General features: G+C 36.8%; 1 protein-coding gene across 10 annotated transcripts in view; it reads right to left on the bottom strand.

Moving 5' to 3' along the window:
* The window catches only part of CaMKII (Calcium/calmodulin-dependent protein kinase II), a 1,009,248-nt gene that overhangs the window by 70,186 nt on the left and 926,572 nt on the right, over window positions 1-12,490 (bottom strand). For 3 of the 10 annotated variants that reach the window (XM_067154892.2, XM_067154893.2, XM_067154894.2), the window contains exon 14: window positions 8,208-8,360. The exons of the other annotated variants lie outside the window; for them this stretch is intronic. In XM_067154892.2, coding sequence (XP_067010993.1) covers window positions 8,208-8,360 — 153 coding nt within the window. The remainder of the gene's footprint in view (window positions 1-8,207; window positions 8,361-12,490) is intronic. 10 annotated transcript variants of the gene reach the window in all.

Genomic DNA, 12,490 nt, shown 5'->3' with positions numbered 1-12,490 from the left:
ATTTTTGGGGGGAGACCCAACTTAACAAAGGGAAAAAAGGTCATTATTCATGCAATTGTTAAATATGCTACAATTGTTGTTGACAATTGCTGCACATATCCCAGTGTTTGCATGCTTCCTGGCAACAAGAAGCAACTTCAATAATGTCAGAATTTTAATAATTTTAATATCTATATATATAAAATAAGAGTTTTGTCTGTACATTGCTCAGAATTTGAAAAGAATGGTATTTCTGTATCGGTCATGTCCACAGTAACAAGAAAATGCATTTTTTACTTTTCTGTAATTTCTGTCTGTCTGTCTGTCTGTATGTATGTACACGCATCACGAGAAAACGGCTGAAGAGAATTTAATGAAAATCGGAATGTAAAGTGGGGTGATGAACCACTACTATCTAGGCTATAAATTATTTTAATCACGCTGAGTGAAATGGTAGTTTAGGGGAAGGCCTGAAATTTGAATCTCAAATATTTGTTATTAGTGGTCGTGTTTTAATGAAAATCGGTAGACAAAGATGGGAAATAAGTCGCTACAATATAGGCTATACACGCTGAGAAAAATGGTAGTTTAGGGGAAGGCCTAAAATTTAATTGTCAAATATTTATTATATTAGTGGTCGTATCTTCACCAAAATTGGTACGCAAAGTCGGGAAATAAGTCGCTATAATCTAGGCCATCAATCATGTTATTCACACTGAGTGAAATGGCAGTTTAGGGGAAGGCCTGAAATGTAATCTGTATATAAAACAATTGTTTTGCCTGTACATAGCTCAGAATTTGAAATGAATGATATTTCTGTATCTGTCATGTCCACAGTAACAAGGAAATGCATTTTCTATTTTTCTGTAATTTCTGTCTGTCTGTCTATCTGTACACGCATCACGATAAAACGGCTGAAGAGAATTTAATGTAAATCGGTATGTAAAGTGGGGTGATGAACCACTGCAATCTAGGCTACAAATTATTTTATTCACGCTGAGTGAAACGGTGGTTTAGGGGAAGGCCTGAAATGTAATTCTCAAATAAGTTATTTATGTTATTAGTGGTTGTATCGATAAATACTACGTAACTAACATAACTTTAGTTATGTCGTAAGTTAGTAGTAGTTATGTAAGAAGTTATTAAATTACCGATCACTTATGTCTTATACATTGTTACTGTACCGCATATAATCACAGAGATATTCATGAATTTGGATTTTTGTTACTAAGTCCATATCAGCGCCGAGTCACGAGAAAATGGGTAAACAGAATTTAGTGAAAATCGGTATGTAAAGTCTGAGAATAAAGAACTACAGTCTACGATATAAATAATTTTGTATGACGCCCTAATATCACAGAGTCGAAAGAAACTAATGTGAAGGCCTGCAATATAGAAAGCTCATAAACTTTATCAACAATAACATTACATTGACCATTGTTTGTTTTGATGTGCTTTTTGTCTTCTGTTTTCACTGATCCCCGATAGATAGGATTACTGCAGCGTACCGAGTTTTTTAAAATTTGCTTGACGTCGCACCGACACAGGTAGGTCATTTGGTGACGATGGGATAGGAAATAAAAAGGGGTGTGAAGGAAGCGGCCTTGGCTTTAATTAACGTACATTCTGGTGTGACTGGTGTGGAAATGGGAAACCACGGAATACCATCTTCAGAGATGCCGGCAGTGGGGTTCGAATCCACTATCTCCTGGATGCAAGCTCACAGCTGCGTGCCCCTAACCACACGGCCAACTCGCCTGATCGTACTGACTGTAACAGCCTGCCTGTGTATTGGCGGGAAGTAGCTGGGGAGTTAGATAACTTTCTTCTTTAGCATGCCATTCCTCTGGTTCATACATTTTCTGATATTACTGGTACGTAACACACTGGTTCATCATAGTATTCGAGCTATTCAATCCCTACTCTGAGGCACTGATTGGAATGAGTAGTGTGCATATTTAACGGACTAATGACAGAGGAGTGTTCACGGCAGTCTGCGACCTGGTTATTCCAGCTCTGGAACCTTGGACTGTTGGATCGGCACCGCAGTACTGTTCGTTGAAAGTGTGCGGTTTTTCATTTGATCGAGTATTTCATATGATAGCATTGCTTTCAATCGCTACATTCCTACTGACGTTTTTGTAATGACCTATGTTGAATTCAGTTAGGAAAACCACCAAGTCAGTCTTTCTGAGAATCCCATAGCGAAGCACGGGTACATCAGCTAGTTTTAAAATAAAATGTTCCAAATTTTCTGCCTTTTTAACAATATATCACTGTTTCCCTTATAAATTCCAAGTTTATAAGAATTTTCATACTTTTCCTTTTTTAAAGTGTGTATCAAACCTCCAGCTACAAAATGAACCTCAACCATTAACATAGACTGTGATTTGGATTTTTTGTCGCGTTTTCATTCCGAGCATCAGAAAAAATTAATATTTTTTGTAAATAAATATGTTATATAAAATCTAATTTAAATCCTATTGATCTGAATGAGGTACAGATTGTAGTACAACACTATGGGAGGAAACTCTGAAAAAATCATAATTATCCATGAAACAGTAAGAGAGTTATGAAGGAAACCGTGATATATTGTTAAAAGGGCGGGAAATTTTGAACATTTTATTTTAAAATGTTATAATTAGAATTTTGACATTATTGAAGTTGCTTCTGATTGCTCTGAAACATGCCAATACTGAGATATGTGCAGCATTTGTCAACAACGTTTGTAGCATATATAACAATCGAATGAATATTGGCCTATTTTCCCCGTGTTAAGCTAGGTCTCCCCCCTTAAAATGAGTTTTGTTTTAAGCATAACGCAGGTACTATTTTAAGATGGATTTTGAGCAGAAGAAAATTCTATGTAATTTCATTTAAGCAATGTTATGTAGCTGAAGACGTTCCTAAGGAATGAAACATGTTCTACAAATAATTAATTTGCTTAAAACAAGTATACAGAATCAAACAGGTGGAAGTTTACTTTTATTGATTTAATGTAAATAAGATTTGATATGGGAAATGAAGCTGATTTCTTGCAATTATTCATACACTCCACAGCACTTTATAATCCCCACTCCTATCTGTATATTTCTATTTGACTGATAGATCCTGCAATCGTCCAAAATAAAAATAAAATTTCCATAACTTACACCCCAACCCTTGTACTTACAGAAGGAGAAAGCATATACATTGTGAATTGTGTATGTAAAATTGTATAAAGCCATTATTACAAAGAGAGATGAAGAGCAAATGAATAGCCATCCTCTTTTAAAGACGCATGATAAAGTGAAACAATAATTTAAATATAATGAAAATTTAGAGTCCAGTCAAGACGAGAAAGGCTTTAAGCAATAAGTGATATGCATTTAATTATGATCCATACTCAAAGAATAAATAACAGTGCAAGCTTTTCAATACAGAAATTCATAAAAAGTAAGAAATAATATAATGAACCATGCCAGTAAATTAAAAATAAAATACCATACCTGATTCCTCCTGGTCAGAACTCAAATATGAGGCCATAGCAGTAGTATTGAGGAAAGAAAAATTAACTTTTGTATGCAAAATGTTATCACCAGTAACAAGAGTATGACAATGAAAGTCTCTTTTCCTATAATTTGACCTTGGACACAGGAACTCTTTTATTTGCTTAGATATTTAAACTCAATGGAGAAACACTTTGCTTAGTTCAGGTGTTGACAGAAATTTTAATGTAGTTAGCTTGGTAGGAGTTCCAAACATTTCAGGAATACATAAAGAATGTAATCAGAGTAAAGTTACATATAAAATTCCATACGAAAAGAACATTTTGCAACAAATGTTGGCATGTTGAACTGTTCATGGCTAAAAAATGACCACAGAATAAAATATTCTCTCGTTGCATATCTCAGTTTATGTTTCATAATCTTCCTACCAGATACTCATAAAGGGACTTGCAATACTGTAATCAACATTACCATGTGCTTTCTGTCAGATGGATGTTTTACATTACTGTTTACATTGCTAGATACGTTATGTCGTTCAATTCAATCACCTTAGGTTGCTGTTGCTCGCTTAGCACCACCCAGGGGACACATGCAAGGCAATCAATAGGCACAATCCTACAGGCGTGAGCAACGGTCATCCCTAAGTTTATCTATGCAGACGACATTGCATTGGTAGCTCAAAGCAGAAATTTTGAGGATGGAGAAGGCATTCTTTCAGCAGACTTGGTCAAAATGGCAACTTTCTTCAAGTCTTGGTGTTTGATCCCAAGTGTTTCTAAGACCGAGGTTTCATTTTTTCATCTCAGCAACCAACTCGCAAACTATGAGCCATCTGTCTTATTCCTTGGTGAAAAACTAAAGTACAACCCGTTCCCGAAATATCTAGGAGTCACACTGGACAGAACTCTGAGCTACAAAGAACACCTCACCAAGCTCTCTCACAAAATCGCTACAAGGAATAACATCCTACACAAGCTTTGTGGCAGTTCCTGGGGAGCCTCGGCTGACTGCTTACGATTAACAGGTATCAGTCTTGTCTACTCTGCAGTGGAATACTGTGCCCCAGTATGGCTGGAAAGTGCACATGTGTATAAAGTGGATACTAAGTTGAATGATACCATGCACTGCACAACTGGTACTGTAAAGTCAACACCTTGCCACTGGTTACCCGTACTTAGTCATATCCCACCACCCCACCTGAGGAGAAAGGAAGCTCTGCTGAGAGAAGCAAAGAAGATCTGGTCATCTCCCTCATTACCAGTTCACCAGGAATTTTGTTACCCATCGCCACGACGACTTCGATCTAGGAGACCAGCAAGTATACTCACTGGCCGACTCTTGAGGGATAATTTTAATCTAAACAAGAGCTGGCGGGATGAGTGGTCAATTTCAACATCTGGAACAAATGCTCGTGACCTAAATCCAACCTTGAAAATGAAGGGATTCGACCTCCCAAGAAAACTATGGTGTTGCCTCAACAGAATGAGAACTGGGCATGGATGCTGCAATTTCTTACACCATAAGTGGGATTGGATGGTTTCTCCAATGTGTGAATGCAATGAAGAGGAGCAGACCATGGACCATGTCATCCTGCGCTGCCCTCTTCATGCCTACTCCGGAAGCCCCAGCGACCTGTTTCATCTTTCAGAAAGTGCTGTAGAGTGGCTGAAACACTTGGACCTGGACTTATAAATTTGTAGTTATAATCACCATACGATTAAATAAATAAATAAACATTGGTAGATGCACAATTAATTGGTACTAGAAATTTGACTCTCACTAACTTTTATAAATCATCATCTGCAATGCATCATTAACATCATATAGCTCAATATCGTATGTAATGAGAAACTTTGGAATGCTACCACCTGGTCCTAGTAGCAGTTGAAATTATTAAGTTGGTGCATAAGTCCAGAGCAATTTTGTTTTGTGTGTTGATACTGCAGTTGCTATGGGCTTATTTATCGACTGTCATTTTTTTCGAAGTGCAAGTGTCGTGTATTGAATTTTTCATATTTTTCATTTTTGCAGACAGCGAGTGCTGCTGTGGACATCAGAAGAGGGGGGAGCAAAGGCAGCTAGAACATTTGTTCCATGTATGGGGATAATGCCATTGGAGAGAGAACGGCAAGGAAATAGTTTTCTTGTTTTAAGGAGGGCCATTTTGACACGAGTGACACTCCACATTCAGAAAGACCTTCGGGGTTTGATGAAGACCATTTAAACACTAACCCACAATGATCCAGGTCAATGTACCGAGAATTGGCAAATGTAGAAGTTTGGTACCTGAGAGGAATCCCATTTCTGAGTTGTCATTTTCACATCGTGTGAAAACGCTTGCCACTGATAAACTTTTTCAGAAGCAGAAAGAGATGGTAGTCACAAGGTGTTGTTCATTCCCAGTCCTTTGGCTGGCAGCGGTTGACAACCTTCCCTACAATCTAGCAACTATCATCTCTTTCTGCATCTGAAGAAGTTCTTCAGTGCAAGCATCACACTAACAATGAAGTGAAAATGATAACTCAGAAATGGTTTTCCTCCGAGTTGGCAGAGGGTCTACAAAAAACTTGTCTCACACTACGATAAATGTTTGAACAAGCATGCAAGTTATGAACAACAGAATAAAAAGAAATCCCTGTTTCGACCATTCAAAGAAAAACTACATCTTGAAACACCGGGGTGTATGGAGGTCCATGTGGTTGTGGTTGCTCATACAGTATATTGGCATGCCGATAAGGCTTGTTAGCACCAGGGGGAAAGAACACATCAGGTCAGTAAAGAATGTCAATCTTTCATCCTCCACAGAGAATGCTATAAGCCAGTCTGCCATAGCAGAACATTTCTACAGTACAGACCATGAAATCCTCTTTGAAGAGGCCTGTAAAAGACTTCTATGCTTGACTGGTAAGGGAAGCCATAAAGATAGAACTGTGCCCAAATGACATCAACAGGGAAGATGGCTTCAAGTTATCAAATACACGGAGACCTGTACTGCAGAAATACATGCATAACGTCACCATGGCACAGCGGGGCGCCCTCAAGAAACTGTGAATAAGTAACTTCCCTCCCAACCACCACAGCACAGCGTGACGATCCTCGAGTCCATTTAGTGGGGTAGGCCATGGATAGTACGGTCACGACTTCCACGTTCTTTCAAATTTCTTCGCTCACTGTTGGAGGCAGAACTTTACATGCCCTGATGAAGGCCAATGCAATTTGGCTGAAAGCTCAGCTTCATTAAATAAATAGTGGCTTTAATCCAGTTATATTAATACAATGAGCCACGAAAACCTACGTTCATTACTGATTATTATTTTACTGGCAAACTGTCCTTAATTGAAAAACACCCCTCATATTTTTAGTAATTATTAAAATTGCAATTTCTCAGATCTGTTAGCCATGCTCCATTTTTAAAATACCACTTTTTTAATACTGTGAACCACCAGCACTCAAAATAACCAGCTGCCACTGCCCCAGATGTATTTTGCTGCTATAGTTATCAAAGATATGTACAATAGTAATGGGCCGAGAACTCACAGTATCCAATTTAGCCAGTCTCTCAACAGATCCAGAAAGTTGTCTCTTATATTCTCTCTTTGAATTAATCTGTTTAACTCACTCCATATCAAGTTTTTGACTATATCCTTTACTCATTGTAAAGAAGATCATGTCATTTGCAAAATGCATTACTGTATTAAAAAGTAGTTTCTCTCTTTTTTTGCATTTGATATTCTGTCTTTCCACCATCTAAGAAGGTTCCCAAGAATAATCACTGTATAGGCTAAATAAAGAAATGAAAGGACATTAACTTAGAAATAACAATAGTCTAATAAGTTACGAATACCAATAACTTGCAAGTTGCCAGCCTTGAAGTTAATGAATTTGATCAGTTTTTGGCCCTAAATTGATTCGTACTGACTGATATCGCTGATGAATAGTATGGTACATATTTCTCATAACATGTACGATTAATGAATAATGTACAAACTATGTTTTAGTAAAAACAACGAGTACTGACAGGGCAGATCCATTAACAAATACAGTAATCTGTTGTGTTTATTTGATAAGTTGCTAGCCTTTTCGATCCCAACAAGGGAAATGTGCCACACTTAAAATCATGCACTAAAACCATGCAAAATTCCTGTTCCTCTTCACTTTGTTCTGTCAAGTAAGGACTAAGCAAAAATAAAGCAATCATAAAATCCAAGCCTTTAGACAAGCTTGGAAATTTTAATTTGACACAACGTTCATCTTGAAACATTCATGATTGAATTTTTTTTTTTTACAAGGTTTGACTTGGTCAGGGTTATATAATTTTATCAACGGACATAACTAACAATAACATGTCAAAGTTAGCACGGTAAGCAACTCCAAACTCATCTACTGTGGATGATGGTGAATATTATGGGTGTAAGTTCTTACTAGAAATTTTCCCTTACAAACTAAGAAGAAATGAAGGGATATAAGGAACCTAATATGATTGGCCATTGTCAGCTTTTAATGCTGTCATGGTATATTCCAGAAATAGTTAATAATCAAACATGTGAAGTCAGTGACTTCATTATAAGTTCAAACCATTAAGAACTAAAACAACTTTTGCCAGTTTCTGCACTTTACTGACAGATCTGATGACAATATTGCAAAGTTGGAAATACTACTGGTTTTATCAACGTTAGTATGTTAATCAAAAGCAACGCTCCTGCAACCTGCTAATTAGTTGAACGTGCCAAACGCACGTACCTTGAACCCCCTGCAATAGCACCGCACTAAGACTGAGGCCAGACTTGCCACCTGTTGAAGCAGATGCAGATGAAGGTCCAGCACCAAACCCTGTGTTTATGACTTTGGTCAACAGGGCAGGTGACTGAGGCGGAGTTGTACTTGGAGCGAAGGCTGAGAAATGAAGTAACATAAAGAAGGAAATAAAAGAGAGAGAGAAAGATTAAAAATTAAAAGAAATACATGCTAAAGCAAAGTAAAAAGTATGAATTTTCTAATAAGCTACTATGATTATTAGAAGAATGTATCAATTTGATTTAAGCAAATATATTCATCCCTTCCACTAATTTTTTGTGGAATAAGATGCTGAATAAAAGCTGAAGTATTACACAAATGTTAAAATTCTGATCTGGAGTCATTTATCTAGACTGACTAATTTGAAAGTATTTAACCTGTATCTTCTCATAACCAGATTATTTTCATCTCTAATCTTTCATCTTCTGAAATAATTATGGTATATTGAAGTTAAGTAATTGGAGACATTTGTTTTCTCACAATCTACTTAGGAATAAATTATATTTATGAAATTTGTATTTTAAAAGAAAAATTAAAATCTAAGAAAAAGAGCTTGCTGAATGAGGCTGTCAAAATCAGTAGTTCCCTACAATAACTTTTCAATATAAATACAGGTTATGAGAAGATACAGATTTAGTTCACTCAAATTAGTTGATCAAACATTTATACAAATGACTTCAGATCAGAATTTCAAACTTTTGAAAATCATAAAACCATCAGAAATTCAGCCTTAGTGTGGTGCAACATTTTTAAAATGGAAGAAAGGTACCTTTAGACCATGAAAGTTCAGTACCGGTACTTGGTCCCATTACCATGATCATCAAGCATCAGAATTATCAACAGTGAGCAATGATTCTTTCTGAGTGAATAGCATTTTCCAATAGAATGACTTTCTAAATTTGCCCTTTCATCAAGTGCTACCCTAATCTTAGGCTATTTCTCCCTGTAATTGAACACTATTTTCACATCACACTGACATGGAGGCCAGTTGTTTGGCAAAAGATTACTTGTTTAAAAAATGACATTTATTATAATTATGTTAAAAATAAAGAACACCTACTAAAGCCAAATACTTACGAGCTCATTAATACATTAGCAATTTACTTTATGATCCACATACTTAGCGAAGTGATAAAACATCTCTTTGAGAAGAAAATTTACCTGCAGAAAAATCATTACCTCCTTTAAATCATCAAGTGAAAAGAAATCAGGCAGTGATTATGATAAAGTGGCCAAGTACTACAAGTGTTAGAGAGAGTTAGAAAATTCAAGTTTTGTTGCTCTAGAAGAATGGGGCAATACTACATTGTGCACTATCAGTTAACCACAAAGTAAAGTAAAGTAAAGGTGCTGGAATTTAAACCTGCAGGAGTTCTTTTACATGCCAGTAAATCTATTGACACAGGGCTGACGTATTTGAGCGCCTTCAAATACCACTGGACTGAGCCAGGATTAAACCTACTAAGTTGGCTCAGAAGGTCAGAGTCTGAAATGTCTGAGCCACTCAGCATTGCTAAAGTAAATTTGACCACAATTATTGAAGTATGAATTCCTGTATGTGTGTCTTAGTTCCCTTAGATATTTATTAGTTTTCTTGTTTCATATCGGAAGTTTTCAGACTTCCAATATTGCAACAGGTTCATAGAAAGTGTTTGTAAGGTTATTCGCAATGAATACCAGTGTTTTGAATCAGGCAACAAGTACATTTTAAAATTTTCTGAAGCACAGTTTGTTGTCCACTCTGACAGAAAGTATGTGCTCTGATTCATGGAAACAGTCCCCTGAATTTTGAATTTTTTTTTTAGAAGTATTGTTTTTTTCCCTGTATATTTGTGTCATAATTTTAATTAGAGACTTACTATATATTCTGCACCACACCAAAATTAGTGCTGCATCCATAGAAGAAGGAACAACCTGACTACTAACAATCAGTCACTTGAATAGTGGGAACTTTCTGAAAAAGTCACAGGTGATGAAATATGGATGTATAGATTCAATACTGAAACAAGAAGGTAATATTGCAATGAGTGACAAAACTGTCACAGAGCACAAGAAAAGATTCTCAAAGATGCTCCAACATTACAGAAAAGTTTTATATTTCCAATTACAAACCCTTCACTATTCCATGGGGTCAGAATTTTATAAAAAAAAGGTTCTGTGAAGAACAAATCTTAGAGCTGAGGAGGACAAATACCGAAAAACAATTACCCCCATATTCACTGGCCTTGAAGCACATTCCACCTCTCCCTCTACAGTAGCGTTTCTTAAACTTGTGGCACACTAGTTCGCTTCGTGGTATATTGCAGCACACAGGCCTATTTTAGAAGGATTTCAAATGCTAGGGAGCAGTCCCAATAGATCATGAACCATAGTAAAAAATATATAAGCCACTAAACAGCTAGGGACACTGGATATCAATTAAGTAGTACCTGGTTGCCAGCCATTAAGGATTTACGTAGGTAGTTCCCTTCCCTGTCCCTTCACTATTGTTATTTTGTTTTGTTGTTTTCCAAATTTGTACATTCCTCATCGCCAGATGTTATATTCCAGGCTTGTGTCAATGTCATACCTTCATATGTGTGTACACCTGTTATGTTATGTAACCCTCTCAGACTGATTCTGATGGTTCCGCCAGCTTCCGCTTCGAACGCTAGCGCTGTACTGTGTCTGGGGAGCCATCTGGTGACGAATGAACGTACCATCTCCACTTCTATTATAACGTCTAAATTCAAACCTCATTGTTTGAGAAGCCTTTTTCGTGGACAGTCGAGATTTTCTTCTGATGTTTGAGAAGCCTTTTTCGTGGACAGTCGAGATTTTCTTCTGATGACGCAGAGCAAAGTTCTCTGCGAAACTTAAAGAATTTCACCTTATTTTCTTGACACGGCATAAGCCCAAAAACCTATATCATGTCTAGAAGACATTTTCTCTGAAGATCAAGAATTATTGATGTGTTTGTCTGAAATTCATCTCAGCATTGAACAACTGTGTGAAAGTTAACAACCTCAGGTTTCCATTGGGTTGCAACAATAATGTAATTACTAACAGACCACTCTTAATTTTTCTGTTTCTATTACATCTTTGTGATTCTCTAAGGATAATAAATATCATTACTAAAATATTTAACACACATGCCTTTTTTCATTCATATTTTCCCTATGAATGTCCCCTCCCCCTCCACCTTTGTGGCACAACCCGGCAATTTTGAGGTACACCGTTTGAGAACCATCTCTATAGATTTCCTTCACGCTAATTTCTGAAAATGTGAGAAAAATATGTATACAAGAGTTACTAGTCAATCGCCTCGTAGGCAATGTCTGCTATACCTCCCAGCCTAGGGATGCCATCTGTACAATAATTATGGAGGGATATGATACCTTTGAGATTGGTGAGATGATATTAGGTTTTATGATACTGGAAAATCGTACGGTAATTTTGAAAACCGTTGATAATACTGCCCATGTATTTTGTCTGTGATTTTCTCGACTGAATGCTTAATGTGTGCAAGTGGTTGTTGATTATCATGATGAAGATTTTATGAATATAAGCCATGAGGAGGCCATTCCCCTCCATAGCTACGGCTATGGTAGCTTCTGGCTTTCAATGACACTCCCGAAGCTTCCCGAGGAATCAAGAATAATCCATGGAGACACCAGCTCTAGTCTCTCATGACCCTCATATCACACCCCTGCAAGAATAGTGACACAACTCAACAAATATAATTTTTTAGTTATGACGTGCACAATATACAAAAATAACCACTCTTTCAATCTAGAACACTGTTGTAAGTGTAAATCCTTTCTTCCTTGAGAAAAATCACAAATGCTATTATACCACTTCAGCATACCGAACATCATCAGTCAAGAATATTGACACTTCTTTTTGTGATTTCATTGAAACACTGTGAAAATGTGATGTAATATATGCTAGATTTTATCATGTAGAAACAGGCTGATAAAACAGAATCCTTGATCCAATATAGTGTCAAACTTTGAAACTGTTTTCGTGGAAACGTTTATTTTTGAGTAGTGTCACTATTTTTGTGGAGGTGCAATATCCGGGAACTCTCCATTGTAAGACAAATCAGGCAGTTATCGCCTGACCCTGGCACCTCATTTAGTTTTGTTGACTGACTGCCGATGCCATGTTACCTGCACACCATCATCATCCTGATGGTGAGTAATATAGCATTTCTCTTCATTTATTCATTAAATGTGCTTTTTTCTAAA

This window comes from Anabrus simplex, chromosome 10, assembly GCF_040414725.1.
Source record: "Anabrus simplex isolate iqAnaSimp1 chromosome 10, ASM4041472v1, whole genome shotgun sequence".
Classification (NCBI taxonomy): Eukaryota; Metazoa; Arthropoda; class Insecta; order Orthoptera; family Tettigoniidae; genus Anabrus; species Anabrus simplex.
Note: the sequence above shows the minus strand (reverse complement) of the source record. Positions and strands in the feature narration are given on the sequence as shown.